This window comes from Centruroides sculpturatus, unplaced genomic scaffold, assembly GCF_000671375.1.
Source record: "Centruroides sculpturatus isolate CEXI.00-Female unplaced genomic scaffold, Cexi_2.0 scaffold447, whole genome shotgun sequence".
NCBI lineage: Eukaryota > Metazoa > Arthropoda > Arachnida > Scorpiones > Buthidae > Centruroides > Centruroides sculpturatus.
In genome coordinates, this window is record NW_019384728.1 from 528,411 (window position 1) to 544,932 (window position 16,522).

At 29.8% G+C, this 16,522-nt stretch overlaps 2 protein-coding genes across 3 annotated transcripts; both read right to left on the bottom strand.

The window, feature by feature from the left end:
• Positions 1-656: 656 nt before the first annotated feature.
• Positions 657-9,804, bottom strand: LOC111628156 (synaptonemal complex protein 1-like). 2 transcript variants are annotated; one of them, XM_023371897.1, is made up of 6 exons: positions 9,662-9,804; positions 9,492-9,564; positions 9,267-9,421; positions 4,379-4,512; positions 802-875; positions 657-736 (listed from the first exon to the last, which is right to left on the bottom strand). In XM_023371897.1, exons 1-6 carry the CDS (start codon positions 9,755-9,757, stop codon positions 672-674), a joined length of 597 nt encoding a protein of 198 aa, XP_023227665.1. In that variant the 5' UTR covers positions 9,758-9,804; the 3' UTR covers positions 657-671. The 2 variants fall into 2 exon arrangements, with proteins under 2 accessions (XP_023227665.1, XP_023227666.1); XM_023371898.1 differs by lacking the exons at positions 657-736; positions 802-875 and adding an exon at positions 1,528-3,865.
• A 6,165-nt stretch (positions 9,805-15,969) lies between these two features.
• On the bottom strand, positions 15,970-16,476 carry LOC111628164. Its single transcript, XM_023371906.1, has one exon. It carries the CDS (start codon positions 16,474-16,476, stop codon positions 15,970-15,972), a length of 507 nt encoding a protein of 168 aa, XP_023227674.1.
• Positions 16,477-16,522: the final 46 nt, after the last annotated feature.

Here is a 16,522-nt window from a genome sequence, read left to right on the forward strand (position 1 = left end):
GTTTGCTCCCTTCTGCAGACATTCATGGATGTGTGTGAAATGGGCAAACTTTTTAAATACTATGGCAATTACTTTAACAATGAAAAATATACTGAAGAGCAATATAGAACCTTCACTGTACATTATCAGTTTAAATCTATTAAAATTTTATCTTTCTTTTATAAGTACTAATAGCTTACTTTACAATCAACTCTCACATAATGCAGTATAACATTTAAATAATAGTAATAAAGATAAAAATTGCATTTTGTATTCCTCTGACTTTATTATGCATAAAACATACAAAAAAAGGGAAACAAAATTAATTTAATTTGTTTTTCTTAATGTTTAAATGAATATTTATTAATGATTAATTAGAGTTCAAAAGTTTTAAATTTATTTACATAAATATATTAAGCTTTCCACTAGTGTATTATAATAAAGCAAAACTATTATATGAAATAAATTAATCATTCAGAATAATAGAATTTTTTTATATTTAAAAATTGAATTTGAAATGAAATTATCATAACTCTGGCATTAGAGCAAACCCTAATTTACTAGGACTTTATCTGATCTAAAATTAAACTGGAGATATTTCAAATTCTCATTTAAAAATATTTTGAATCAACTACATGTAAATTGATAGTATCATATTCAAAATATCTCACTATAAGATTTTGAATAATTTGCTATACCTCATATTCTTTTACTCTTTTCTTATTAATTTCTTCTATTATAAGTCTAGTTGCTTCACCTGAGAAAAAAAAACTTAACAATTTCAAAAATATAATAAATAAAATAAAAGACAAGAAAACTTACATTGACAAATTTTATCTTCAAGAGAATCCATATGATTTTTTGCTACAAAGCATAATTCTCTGGTGGCTGATATTCTATAGTATATTTCAGAAATTTTTAGTAAAATATATTATTTATAATAATAATTACACTGTCTTATAATAAATGATGTCTTAAAAATAAGGAATTATGACATATGATTAAATTTCATACAGAAAAATTTTATTAAAAATATCAAAACTTTACTTTACAGAAATATATTTTAAATTCGAAAATAAATATATAAATATAATCAAATAATCTATTTATTCAAAATAGATTTTACAATAATCATATAATTACACTTGCTACACATTTATTTATTATGTGATACCTACACAATATATATAATGATCCCATACACAATGCAGCTCTCTTTCTATACTGTTTCATAATCTAATAAAACATCTTACAAATTTGTTCCAGAATATTACCAGTATATTTTTATCATGTAGACTTTATATTACAAGACATCATAAAACAGTTTTTGAAAAATATTCATTATTTTATTGAAGTATAAAAGTAATTAATGCATGAATATTGTTTAAAATTTTTACAATTGGAAATTATCAAAAATCATTAATATTGAACTATTACAATGATTTATAATGCCTAAACAAAGAAATTATTCACACATTACAGTATATAAATAAAATACAAATTATTGTAATTGATTATCAAAAATATTAAATGTGTTTTTGGCTTAGAAATTATATTGATAATTATATGAAATAAACTGAATAAATTTAAATGTTAGACTATAGTCTGAAATTTAATCAAATCATTACAGTATTATGTAACTTTCTTGTGAAAAATTGTGTGATAAATTATGTGAAAACTGGCACCATTTTGTAAAACATTGTAAAAGCAATCTCTTTTTTACAAGAGAGATTGCTTTTGCTTTTAATTGGATGCCAAATTTGTTTCTTAAAATATAAATGCTTTGAATCGTCACCTTTTACTCAAAAATGTTTGAAAATGAATCATCAGTTAGGAAGCTATCAAACTGAAAACATTATTTAAATTAAAAACTATAGAAAATAATAAAATTTTCAAATACATCAATACAATGACAAACATGACAAAAGTAATGCAAACAATGTAAGAATACTTTTTAAAATAAATACAATAGCTTGTAATAAATAATAAATGTGTGTGATAACTGACAAGAGATAATTATAGAACAAAAACAAGTAAGGAAATTTTAACATAAACTTGCTAAAAAAGGCATATAAATAGTTTAACTTATTTGAATTTGGAAATGAAGCATTCTGCTAAAGTGCAAGGTTAACAGAATCTAAAAGTGTAGTACAATCTTTATATAACTTTATTGAATCTTTAGAATTAACAACATTGATATAACTAGATAAAAAATGTTTCTATAGTTTTTCTAACAGTCTAATGGAACAACATCTTGTAATTCATTGACGATAATGGTATCATTCTAATGCACAGAAACTAAATTATCCAATGTCCATTGTGCTAAAGTCATATTTTCTGAATTACTTTATACATTAAACCCTCTTTCATCCTTTTGTTTAAGCAGTGGTGAAGTGTGGATTCAAAACTAGGAGAAGCACCTAACTGCCCTAGCGGCACTAGATTGTCTTTTTAGGCAATCCCATTATAAGTTCAACCCGGCCCACAATGAGGCAGCCAGATGGTAAGGAATGAAGCCTCAACCGCCCCATTCCAAATACTGTTGTAAGGATAACATTCCCTCTTTATCAATGTCCAAAGGAGACTCCCTCTTAAAATAATGTTCTAGCTTTGGAAATTTAGCTTCCAGAGCACTCAGAGAATGATGATGCTTAGTTCCTTTTCTGTCATCTTGGCTCTGCTTTAATCCATCTGGTGGAGTTTGAGGAAACATATCCAAAAATAAATGACTTGTAATAACACAAAACAAAATAAAAGAGGGTGAAAAAGCATAATAAATTAATACAATTCAAAAAAGAAGTTATAATTGTAATAATCAGTAATAGCAGTAACTCAACACTAAAAGTCACCAACAATGATGGCTGCTCAGCAGCATCCCCCCTTAAGTTTCAAATTTTAGTTTTGTTTTCATTCTGTTTTCTGAGATGGTGACCTGTTTACCATTATAAGTAAAAATCATATTAAACCTCTATATTAGAATAAGTGTAATTTTTTCAACACACACACTAATTAAATCAGAATAAAATATTTGCAACAAATTAATATACAACTTTTTAACGTATAAACAGAAACTAATGTAAGCATACACTATGCAATCTTTGAGAAATATACACAATAGATAGTTGCACACATGGGCAACTGGAAAGGGGACAAACAGAGCACTTGTTCTTCCCTGAGATTGAGTAAAAAATTCCACAAATTATAATTGTAAAGGTGATTGAGAAATATAATCTAACCCCCTTAACCATTGCACACTTTGATGCAATACTGTATTCTACAATTTACTTGGAAAAAGACCCGAAAAAATTAAATAAAAATTTATTGATGTAATTATTTATCTCTAAACTTTGCCCAATGAAAAATTTTCTGTGGATGCCTAAGATTAATGCACATCATATAAATATGACAATATATCAGTGGCATGCCATTCATGGAAACTGTGGAAGTGCTGCTTTCCTTGTATTTTCTAAAATATAAATACATATTGTGCAATTATTTTCATATTTTAACGTATCATACTTTGAATTAACTAAAATAAAAATTTTATTATAACTGCATTATGTATCTTATTACAAATTTCTATACTACATGTGAAAAAAATACTAACAAGTAAGATTGCTATTGTATATTCGAATATAAATTCGTATAAGCATGTTCCTAATGGAAACACTGTATTGTTGAATATGGGACAGCTTCCATGGCAAAAATATTTGAATGATGTAATGTAAAGCAGCCAGATTACAGGCATTTGTGCATGTGCTTTACAGAGCACCAACCTCATGCAGTTTAGCTCATAGATGCCATACACCAAAATATTGTATAATGCTTCCAATGATTCTATCCAGGGCCAGCACAGTTCCCTATCATCAAACATCACTGCACGCCACTGCAATATATGAATATTAATATAAAATAATGAATGAAATTATGAAATGGAATATTAACTTCTGTTTATAATATTACAATCTTGCATATATAATAAGTAAACAGAAATTAATATTCCCCTTCATAATGTAAGATTTAAATGTACTGTACATAAATGCAAACCCATATCTACAAAAATAAACATACTTATGCATAACTTTTAAAGTAATATTTATATATGCATTTGTATGTATTATCAAATGTACATATTATGTGTAATTTACATTGTATGTGCATTTATGTACATTATGTGTATAGTAAATATATATATATATATAATATATAATGTTTGATTAGACATGTCTAATTATTATTGACAGACTAAAAGAAAACACTTTAATCTCATATTTACATAAAATAATAGAAAAATTAATGGTCTTTGTAGAGAAGCTAATTATAAATATGTCAATAAATATAATTAAAACCAATAATAATTTCTGTATTTTATTTAAGATTATATTTATATTAATCATACTTTTGAAGAATTTCTTGTCTGTTATCCATTTCCTCTGATAAACGTTGACTTAAACTTTCATTTTGTAACTGGAGTTCTAATAATGATTTCCGTTGTGATTCAATCACTTGTAATGAATCATTCAATTTTTTCTCCTTCATAGAAAGTAAAAAATAAATTTGTTTTCAAACATAAAAATATAATATATTAAAATGAATTAAAAATTATAAATTAAACTTTAGGAGTGACTACTTTATAATTATGTAAATTTATGTCTAATTTATTTGTATATATATTGATACATTCTTATATATAAAATTTTACTATGCATCTTTTCATACCAAAAAAATATTTTAAATAGCTATTTATAGGCATTTCAAATTATTGTACAGCTTTCCCGCTATAGCCTTGTGAAATGTTCAACGTGGACAGGAAAACACATACACGTTTTACCAATTAAACGAGTTTAATTTTGTGCTGAATTTGAAATATATATACAGAATAGGTTCAGATTCCCGCTGTTCTCCAAACGGTTCCACAATCTTGAGTGACCAGGTATATCAATAGACCGGTAGTTAATTTCTCAATAACTACCTCCCAACAATTTATTTGCACGCATAACCTTAACCTAACTTAAACTAAAAATAGAAAAAGTAGAAGGGGAAATGAGAAGAATTAAAGGACAGAAGGGTACCCAATTTTCCAGTTGGTTCTCCACTGTTCCTCGTCTCGGCTTCTCTTTCTCGTCTGTTCTCCTCTTAGAACAACTCGGGTCCATTTTGGAGGTTTTTCTCTATAATCGTCGACCGGATTCTTCTACCGATCCGCTTCTTATGGCCTCCTTCAGCAGCGCTCCTCGACTTTCTGTTCAAGAGCTCTACTGCCACTCATCTGTCTCTCTCAGAGTCCGGCCTAAGAATTTCTCTTTTTTTTCCTCCAGCCTCGTTTTCTCCTTTTGTTCTAATGCTACCCCCAATGGGTTAGGGGTAAGGCGAGTTCTTGGAAGTCCGAGACAAAGGAACAAAGAAATCAGAAAGAAGGAAAATTCTAGAATTTAAATTAAACTAAAACTATACAGACTAATAATAATGATGATAAAAAAAAAACAGGCGTGTAACCACAGCCTATCTGTAATGGGACAGGTTCCAAACCACCCCAAGGACACTTGAAACTGTGGATAATATCAAATTATATACAATAGATCTATAAATATGTTTTAAAATACATAAAAATATAAGATACAATTTAATTTAAAAATAATATAGTGATATTAAGAAATTAAAATTAAAAATAAGTTATATAAAGCACCATACAGTATTATCCATGCTTTTGGTATCACTGCAATCATGAATATCGTTTACACTATAGATGCTACAGTATGATTAACTATGTGATTGTAGACTGAAAAAAGTTAGTTAACAAACAGATGAATCATGATGCATAGTTTTCGGATTTTTCCTTTTATTTAATATTTTCAAACTGCAGGTAACTAAAACTGTAGTTGATGGAACAAACAACCATGGTATTGTGGCATTACACCATTATATATATTAATTTTCTCAGTTTTAGAATATTTCCCTTTGTTCTTTATTCCTTCTTGCTTCTAGAACTTTCTTTTCTAACTCTTTTCCCTTGGATAGTGAGGAAATTCGTGGTACTACAGAAAACAAAGTGAGAAAGAGGACCTGAGGGCATGAGTGAGAGGAAGTGGGACCTTTCTTCTTTGGACTGGATCTATGAGTAGATGGACATGGAAGATGGTGCTTTGTGTTGTCAAGAGCAGCTAGACTGGAAGAACAGTGCTAGTCTGATAAAAACTTGAATTTTATTGTAGTCACAATAAAAATAGTATCAATAGGTACAAAGGAAAATCAAAGGAAGACAATGATGATCCATCAGTCTGAGCAAGTTCCATGTGGCCTCCCACCAAAATTGTGCAAAGTTCCATACATCCTGGGTATTTCATTCTTTCCTATAATCTATTTCACCATTTATCACTCTCCCAGTTATCTTCCCTCTTCGCTTAGTTTAAGTTAGTTTGTAAGTACTAGTTATACTATAAATGGTACCAGGAAGGATTATATGTTACTATTGACGTGTATTTGTGTCATTGTCCACCATCGATTTTTGTTACCACCGTGTTGTAATTAGTTACCATTGAGAGTTGGAATCCAAAAGAATCTGTATGTATTCCACGAAATAAAATACTTTGTTTAACTATATACTGTGCATCATGGCCCTACATCCTACAGTGGGGCCCCCAGACCAGGATCATTGGCGAGCCCCCTTCTCCCTCCCCACTCAAACCCAACACCTTAGTGGTGTGAGGCAAGGGACCTAACCACTTGGCCCCCATGGCAACTTTGGATATGATAAGACAGCTAAATGACAAAAAATATTATTTTCATTCACAAATTAAGCATGCATTTACAAAAACATAGATTAGATTTATTAGAGACAATAGAGGAATTGCACTGACAAATTTTACAATTTTTTTTTGATTCTGATGAAACCGTGTTGTTGATTTTATCTTGCTTCTTTACAGACACACTAAAGTGACATTATTCAACACTTGTAGGTTTGAATGTAGGTTTTCCATACATAAAAAATATGTATGAGCAAATAGATACAGAAATGAAGAAAAATAATATGAAACTTGCTCCAAAATATGAAAATCTATTCTCCAGATTGAAGGCTAAACAAAGTATGAAAAAACAAAAAATAAATAAAGAAGAAACGAAAAATATTGTATATAAAATACCATGTACATGTAAAAACAACAGTTTTTATATAGGCGAAACAAAACGCAAACTAAAAATAAGGGTTAAAGAACATATGTTAGATTTGAAGTATCACCGATTAACCTCAGTATTCCATGATCATTGTGTACTAAACGACTGCAATATAGATAAAACTAACATACAGATTCTACATAAAGAGAAGAAAACATATAACAGAAAATTTAAAGAGAGTGTTGAGATTATTAAAAATAAAAATAACAATTGTATAAATAAAAACTTAAGCATTAAAATTAGTGAGAACTGGATAAAAATATTGTAATTAAGTTGATGACTATTGGTTATAATTATGACGATGATCACCAAAGTTCAAAGTTCATGTATAAGTAATAAAATAAGTTAAGATTAATATAATAATTTCTGTTTATACACGACTTTCCATTGTATACTGAAATTGTTTCAAAAATCAGCTCACTTATATATGTAAATTACTAGACCAAATAGTGTCGTTGTGAAAACTGTATGCTAGACTCGTTTTACGAAAAGCTACAACTGATAACGTGTGAATTTGATGTCTGTATATAAACTATAGGTAAAACAAATATTAATAATTGGTTTGTACAATTTAATGTAATAGCTTTAAATATATTCACTGTTATATATGTAAATTAGCAGACCAAATAGTGTCGCTGGGATGACNCGAAAAGCTACAACTGATAACGTGTGAATTTGATGTCTGTATATAAACTATAGGTAAAACAAATATTAATAATTGGTTTGTACAATTTAATGTAATAGCTTTAAATATGTTCACTGTTATATATGTAAATTAGCAGACCAAATAGTGTTGCTGGGATGACTTTGTGTGAAACTCGTCATAAAAAAGGTGACAACAGTTATTGTGTGAATTTTAGTGTAATATGCAAATATAGATTACAGGTAAAACAAATATTGTTAAAATATGTTATAAATTTCAATTTATTTATCTGAATTATTTGTATAAACTAAAAGAACGTCATATTCGAAAGCCCTGTCGTCAAACAGTTATCTTCGAATCTGTTTATTGTCCACTTGATATATAGAATATGAAACTGTCCATCCTGTACGACATCTGTACGCTCGTGATATGTGCTTTTGAGGTATGTTTTTAAAAGATTTTTAAAAATGTTTTATCTACGGGATGTTTTACTCGCGTATTTATGTATAATTTTCTCATGTTTTATTTTAATGTTTAGTTGGCTGAAGAGGGGCTAATGCCCGAAATGCGACTTGTAAATAGCGTCCCAACTGAATAAAGTGGTGAATAATCTGCCAAGTGTTGAATAATGTCACCTTAGTGTGTCTGTAAAGAAGCAAAATTTTACAATGATGAACATGGCATTAAAAACAAAAACAAAATAGGAACAACACAAGAACTGAAAGAATGTTTTGGCTGCTTTTTTTTCAGCCAAAACCCCAAAAGAAGGTATAGATGGATGTAAGCAGGACAACTGTTCCTTTTTCAGAAATTTTTGTAATTTTAATTGGATGTGTTTTGTGTTTTTTAAAAGGACTCTTTGTAATTTTCTGGCAACAAGCAACCTACAAAGAAAGGTCAGTCGCTGAGAATGTGTTAGTCTTGGAACACAAAAATTAGATGGTGATCCTTTTTGGACAGTTTTGTCTTCAATTTTATTAAAAATATTTCTCCATCGGACGAACATTTACAGGATAAACAACATTATGTTAATTTAAGCGTACAGAAACATTGCTGTTGTTCCAGCAAAGATCTTATTTTCACTTTACTGAGTGCCTAGTAGGTAATGTGCAGATTACCTAGATACTCTGCACATTACCTAGATAATTTGAGAAATAGAACAATTTTCGCAACTTTAACAAATCACCCTAGTTAATCTGCAGATTAGCTAGGTAATGAACACATTAACGGCTTTCAAGCTTTAGCGGTAACATATATATATATATATATATATAACCATCAATATGTATATCTTTTTTATATTGAAACAAGCCATAACATAAGACATTTATATTGAATTTTTTTTTGTTTCATTACTACATGTTAAGCAATACAAATAAAAATAAATAATGACTAATATTAAAATTCTTTTATCTATAATAAATTTAAATAATTTTTACAATAATTTATAATTTTTAATAAGTACCGTACAAACCTTTAGTTTAATATCCATTTCAGTGCTAATTTTCCATTTTCTAATTCGTTCTGCTTCTGTGTAAAGTTTACTATGGAGAGAGGACAGATGTTCTGTATGATTTTCATAACGAACATCACTATAAGTTTTTTCACAAATAGTTTTCTCAATTCTCTCTGAAATATAAATATTTTATTCAAAACAAAGTTATTTCATATTCAATATAAACACACAATATAAACACACCTGTAGTGAGAGAAGTTTGATTACTCTCAAAAGATCTTGGTTCATTTTCTACAGGTTTAGCTATCCCTAGAGGCTAAATAAAATTATCTTAATATAGATATAAATTTTACAATTTAATGTAAATATTATATTTACAAAACACAGAATTTCAATAAATATCATCAATGTACCTGACTACATGATTCTTTCAGTGGACTCTGTCTAACATTTAACATAAAAGGTTTAATATAAGTTGGTTCCATTATAGATCTATGAGGACTACTCATTTTCAACAGGATCTCATCAACTCCTAGCTAAAATATAATACAGTTTATAAGTATTTAAATTTTATATAAGATTTTTAAATTAATAATCATTAATTTAAATTAATCTTGTAAATTAATATAAATTTACAAGATTTTACACTTTTCTTTAAAAAAGATTAAACATTCCATTTCTAGACCTAAACATATAAAAGTAAAATAGAAAAAAAATATAAATAAACTTATAAAATTTACATAACACTAGACTCTTGTTAATCCACCCATTCCTTGCATAGAAGTCTGACAGGTTAGTAAAGGAGCCAGATTACTGAGTATATAGGCCTAAAGTAAGATGTCCAGACCCTGACAATTTTGCCTGTTTTTAATATTTGATTGTAGAATCATCTTTGAATAGAACAATTTTATTAACATGCCAATATAATATCACCAATTTATAGATCAATAAATAAATAAATTTTAAAAAATAACCAAAGTTTAATCAGTTTTAGATCCCATTTTCACCAATTCTTAAATGTGTCCCCAGTTGATTGTAATTGTTATAGTCAGCCTACATAAATGCAGTGAATAGTGTGACCTATTGACCTTTGGCAATGATTTGGTGAATAATATGGCATGTCAACAAGCAATACCGTACACTGAAATGAAACCTGAGGAAACAGGAAAACTGAATGTATGATATGACTAGTATTTGCATGGAAATGGAAGAACATATGAGGTATGCCAGATAATTGAGAGACTGGATTAGCAAGAGTATGCTTAAATTATGTAGGTTTTTTTATTAGCAAATGTTAATTTCTGCTTCTGTGTAAAGTTTACTATGGAGAGAGGACAGATGTTCTGTATGATTTTCATAACGAACATCACTATAAGTTTTTTCACAAATAGTTTTCTCAATTCTCTCTGAAATATAAATATTTTATTCAAAACAAAGTTATTTCATATTCAATATAAACACACAATATAAACACACCTGTAGTGAGAGAAGTTTGATTACTCTCAAAAGATCTTGGTTCATTTTCTACAGGTTTAGCTATCCCTAGAGGCTAAATAAAATTATCTTAATATAGATATAAATTTTACAATTTAATGTAAATATTATATTTACAAAACACAGAATTTCAATAAATATCATCAATGTACCTGACTACATGATTCTTTCAGTGGACTCTGTCTAACATTTAACATAAAAGGTTTAATATAAGTTGGTTCCATTATAGATCTATGAGGACTACTCATTTTCAACAGGATCTCATCAACTCCTAGCTAAAATATAATACAGTTTATAAGTATTTAAATTTTATATAAGATTTTTAAATTAATAATCATTAATTTAAATTAATCTTGTAAATTAATATAAATTTACAAGATTTTACACTTTTCTTTAAAAAAGATTAAACATTCCATTTCTAGACCTAAACATATAAAAGTAAAATAGAAAAAAAATATAAATAAACTTATAAAATTTACATAACACTAGACTCTTGTTAATCCACCCATTCCTTGCATAGAAGTCTGACAGGTTAGTAAAGGAGCCAGATTACTGAGTATATAGGCCTAAAGTAAGATGTCCAGACCCTGACAATTTTGCCTGTTTTTAATATTTGATTGTAGAATCATCTTTGAATAGAACAATTTTATTAACATGCCAATATAATATCACCAATTTATAGATCAATAAATAAATAAATTTTAAAAAATAACCAAAGTTTAATCAGTTTTAGATCCCATTTTCACCAATTCTTAAATGTGTCCCCAGTTGATTGTAATTGTTATAGTCAGCCTACATAAATGCAGTGAATAGTGTGACCTATTGACCTTTGGCAATGATTTGGTGAATAATATGGCATGTCAACAAGCAATACCGTACACTGAAATGAAACCTGAGGAAACAGGAAAACTGAATGTATGATATGACTAGTATTTGCATGGAAATGGAAGAACATATGAGGTATGCCAGATAATTGAGAGACTGGATTAGCAAGAGTATGCTTAAATTATGTAGGTTTTTTTATTAGCAAATGTTAATTAATACAAATTTATAATTTCTTTTTAAAATACTTAAAAAAATGTTTGAACAGTCCAATTTTTGAATTTAGTTTGTAAATGAAATGCTTCAGTCCTAGAACAAATTTGTTCTTGAATAAATTTAAAATTTAATTCAAATAGGCTAAAAAATGAATCAAGTTAAATTTAAAATATATTAAAACAATCATAAACAATTATTTTTTTAAAAATCTAAAATTCTAATTCAGTTCTTAATTCTAATTAATGATGCGAAATATTTAAATTAAATAAAGCAATTAAATTCTATAAAATGAATACATTTCAATTAGCCTAAACGTCATACAAATACATAAATTTTACCTGTTTTTGATAAATTCTCGATAATTCTGTTAACTTTTTTCTTTTTACGAGATTTCTGATAAAATTATAAATATATCATTCGTTATATCTTACAATTTATAATTATTATAAAAACAATATGAGCATACGAAATTCGTTTTCTAGCAGACGATTCCAAACATTCTTTGGAACTGGTACGCGTGCACACATATACATATATATTTATATATATATTTTTTTAAAGGAGCCTAAAATGTTTATAATTTATTGAAATTTTTATTATATTATATTTATAATATAATAATTTTTATATAATTTTAAATGAAACCTTATTAAATTTTAATTTAAAAAAACGGATGTTTTTAATAAAGTGAACGCGGTGTGTCGCTTCTAATTTTCTTGCTAGTCCTGTTTTGCAACGCGGATTAATTTATGAATTTACTGTATTCACAAAATATATGAGACAATTATGAGAAAAAAAATCAATTATTTTATATCAAAATTAATAAGTACAGTACATTAGAGATTTCTAATAATATGCGATTGAGTTCAAAACATTTCAGTATTCTTCGACACGCTGAATGGTATTTTCTAAACTCTTTTGCTCTAGGGCACTAAGAAGATCCTCTGTTTAGAAGGTCATTATTAATTTGGCCAGGTTGACAATTAGGCAGTTGGGTGACGGCCGGATGGCCGAGCGATCAAGGTGGCAGCCTACTGCTCTGGGGGATCCGGAATCAAATGGGACGGGTCGAAAAATCTCCGGAAATTTTTCAGAGGGGTGGTCCGTCCGGATATGTCGAGCCACATCCCTCACCATTCGGCCGCCCCATTGTGGGCCTGGCCGAATCCATAATGGGCTTGATAAAAGAGGCCCTCTTAGTGTCCACTGGCGGAAAGAGTTAAAAAAAGAAAAGAAAAATAGGCAGTTGGGTGTTGGGGGATGGATCCGACATATCCGGACGAAAAATTTAAGAGATTTTTCGATCCGACCGGATTCGATCCCGGATTCACCAGATATCGTTGTTGCACAAGAATAGCGACACAACGCAAAAAAATAGTTCTTCCAGAACAACCACTTAAAAGTTTCTTGTTTCCTACATGGCTTTGTCATGATCTTGGATTTTTAAAATTTTTAAATCTATTTTGAAAATAAATATTAGTACTCGTTCTTCCACATAAAAATATGGGGAGTTTGCTATACATTTCTACAATAAACTCGAAATTGGAAATTTTTGCTTTGTGTCACTATTCGTATGCACCAACGATATGTAGATTGCCACCTTAAATACTTGGGCCTGCGGCCGCCCATTAGGGCGAGTCATGAAAATCATGTTGAATATCCTAAAATTAATGCTTAATATATTGTATTCTCTACATCACCTGTAAATCAGCTTTCCCTGTACGGTACTTTCGTTACTAGGAAAAGTTCAATATAGATTTTTAATTTTTCAGAAAATTTTGTATTCGGATCTAAAGAGAATGTTGATAATAATTCTATAAAAATTATATAATTTAAATTATATATAGTACAGTACATGAATATGAATTTTTATCATTAATTTCTATAAAATATTTGAAAAGATTGATTCTATTTTTAATAATTATTTAATTTTTGACTATCAATACAATTGTGAGAATTCGAATAGAGTTATAGAATTGATTAATAGAACTTTAATCCAAAGTATTCATCGCTCGTAAATTATTATAGATCAATAAATAAATAAATTTCCTTCCAAAATAATTCCCTTCCAAATAATAATTTGGTTAAAGTAATAACATAGACTAATAACATGTACCGGTACATTACTTTCACATATTTTTCACATCAACAGACGACACATTTTGTTACTTTTATGTCAAAAAGAGAAATTGAACTTCCCTTTACAAGAGCTTATCTCTAATTTTGACAAATATCTGGAGTCTAATTCATTAGTACGTCCCGTCAGCTGATACAAACCCCAAATTTCTATTGGAAGAAACTTACGCATAAAAAGGGCGATTTCCCATCATTCGGGGAGTTTTTGGCCGTGGACGAGTTGACCCTTTCCTTTGTGCTCTATACCTAAGACATCTTCCGCCGCTCCACCTCCTCTACTGCCGAACTTCGCCTCACTTTGCCAAGAAAAAAGACAAATACGACGACGGGCCGATATTATTTCCACTTGACGCACCGAAACCACCTTTTGTCAATCGAGGTAGAATGTTTTGTTGATGTAAACTCTCTCTCGCTTCCAGATAGGGACTTTAGAACATCCTTATGAAAGATCACATATTTGTATTTTATTTTAATTTATTTAATTTGTTTACATTAAATTTTGTTTTTATTGCGTTAAAATGGTCTCGTTCTTGATCTCAAATATCAGCCAAAGTCTTATCGCGAATCCACGAGTCCTCCCCCTCGGACTAAAGTATAAAATTATTATTTCGCGTGCCTAAAGCATTAATTAGGCTCGTGTCAAGAAAAATCTACAGGAAGATCACAAGAACTTCTTGTTCCCAAATAAAATATTACTAAAATCCCGATCCAGTGACATTGTGAGGTCCCAGATGAGGTCCGAAATCGCGTAAATCGCGGAATTCTTATGTTTAAATTATAACAATAGACTATAAATATTAGAGAGAGAAAAAAATCCCTTAATCAAAACAACGCAGCACAAAATGTAAACGACGAGTCCCGGATGACTCCAACACGTGTTAAACGAACTGTCAGTTATCAAAATGAAAAGTTATAACTCAGACACAAGTGCTCAAAAACAGGTAGAACTTTGACTCAAGCGCTCACAAATAATCAATCTAGGAAAGAAACAATTTCGGAAAAGGGGGAAAGATTTAAGAGATATAAATCATCGCATATGATCGTTAAAGTACCCAGATGACAGAAATCATAAGTAACGGGGCTAAATTATGAGCGCGAGTCTTGCGATTTTGTCAACAATCTCCAAGCGCAATCGACAAAAAAGGCGTCGAATAAACACCTGGAATCGGACCTTTCTCTTTGACCCGAGTCGGTCTCGGTTTTCGCCCGAAACAAAAGAGAGACCAATCGGAAAGCGAGGAAGGGAACGAGAGACCAATCGGAAATACGAATAGTGGGAGAAAAACTATAAAAATCAGAAATTCAAGGCCGAAAGGAGAGTCTCCTCTGTATTCTTCAAAAAGTCGTGATCTGTATTGTGTTGTGTCGCCGCCAACAATTTAGAACTCCGCAGCACCCTCTCACCGATCATCCACTTCGCCCAGCGATCTCATCTCGTCCGCCCCGGGGCTATGACCGACGCCGAAGTTCTCGCCTCTCCGAATGACTATAGAGAAGGACTGTCAATTGTCGATGTAAGCATAAATTTACCAAATAAACGGCTTTCTTTTGTAAAACACTTGTCATAATTTGCCTCCTCCGCCGCATCCCACATGCAACCTTCCCTTAGGTTCATCCTGACGCGGGATTAACTGATCCCACCTAAAAGACGGCAACCTTACACAGGTACCGAGGAGTGGATTTTCAAGTCCCCTATCTCCACCGGGTCGGCTACCTTACAATATTGTGGGCAGATCTTTCGGATAAGACGCCAAATACGGGTAAGAAATAACCCTGTCTTAATCCCGGATTCCCACACAATTGAATTAAATAAATAATAATGATGAAAATAATAATTTTTATTTATAATTTTTGAACTTATATCTTTAATAATATATTTTAATTGAAATTATTGAACAAGAATGTTTATCAATAAAAATTAAGAAATTATATCTCAATATTAATCATGGTTTAAATTAATGCTTTTAGTAATTTAAGATAGTGATTTAATGCATAAAAATGCGGAAATTAAAAAATAATTAATTTATAGAAAATAAAAATAAAAATGTTGTTGTTAAGTTCCATCAAGTCGTCGTCGACTCCTGGTGACTTCATGGACAAGTCTTCTCCATCTTGATCTTTCCCTTGTTGTCTCTAGTAGCTCCTCCAGCCTCATTTCTGTGACTTTCTCGATTTCTTCTATCCATCTTATCCGTTGCCTTCCCCTCTTCCTTCTATCTTCCACTTTTCCCAGCATAATAGTCTTCTGTAGGGAAACTTCTTTACGCATCACATGTCCAAAGTAGGTCAATTTTTGTTTTAAGATTCTTGACTCTAAGGAGAAGCTTGGCTTAATTTTTTCTAAAATTGAGATATTTGTTTTCTTTTCTGTCCATGGAACTCTAAGTAATCTTCTCCATACCCATAATTCGAATGCATCTATCATTTTTCTTTCCTTTTTCCTTAGAGTCCAGCTTTCACAGCCATATAATGTTACAGGGAAAACCATTGCTTCTACAATTCTTTTCTTAGTATGAATGGAAATGTCTTTATCTTTCATTATCTTGGTGAGATTTGCCATGGCTGTTCTGCCAAGATTAATTCTCCTCCTGATTTCTCCTTCACAA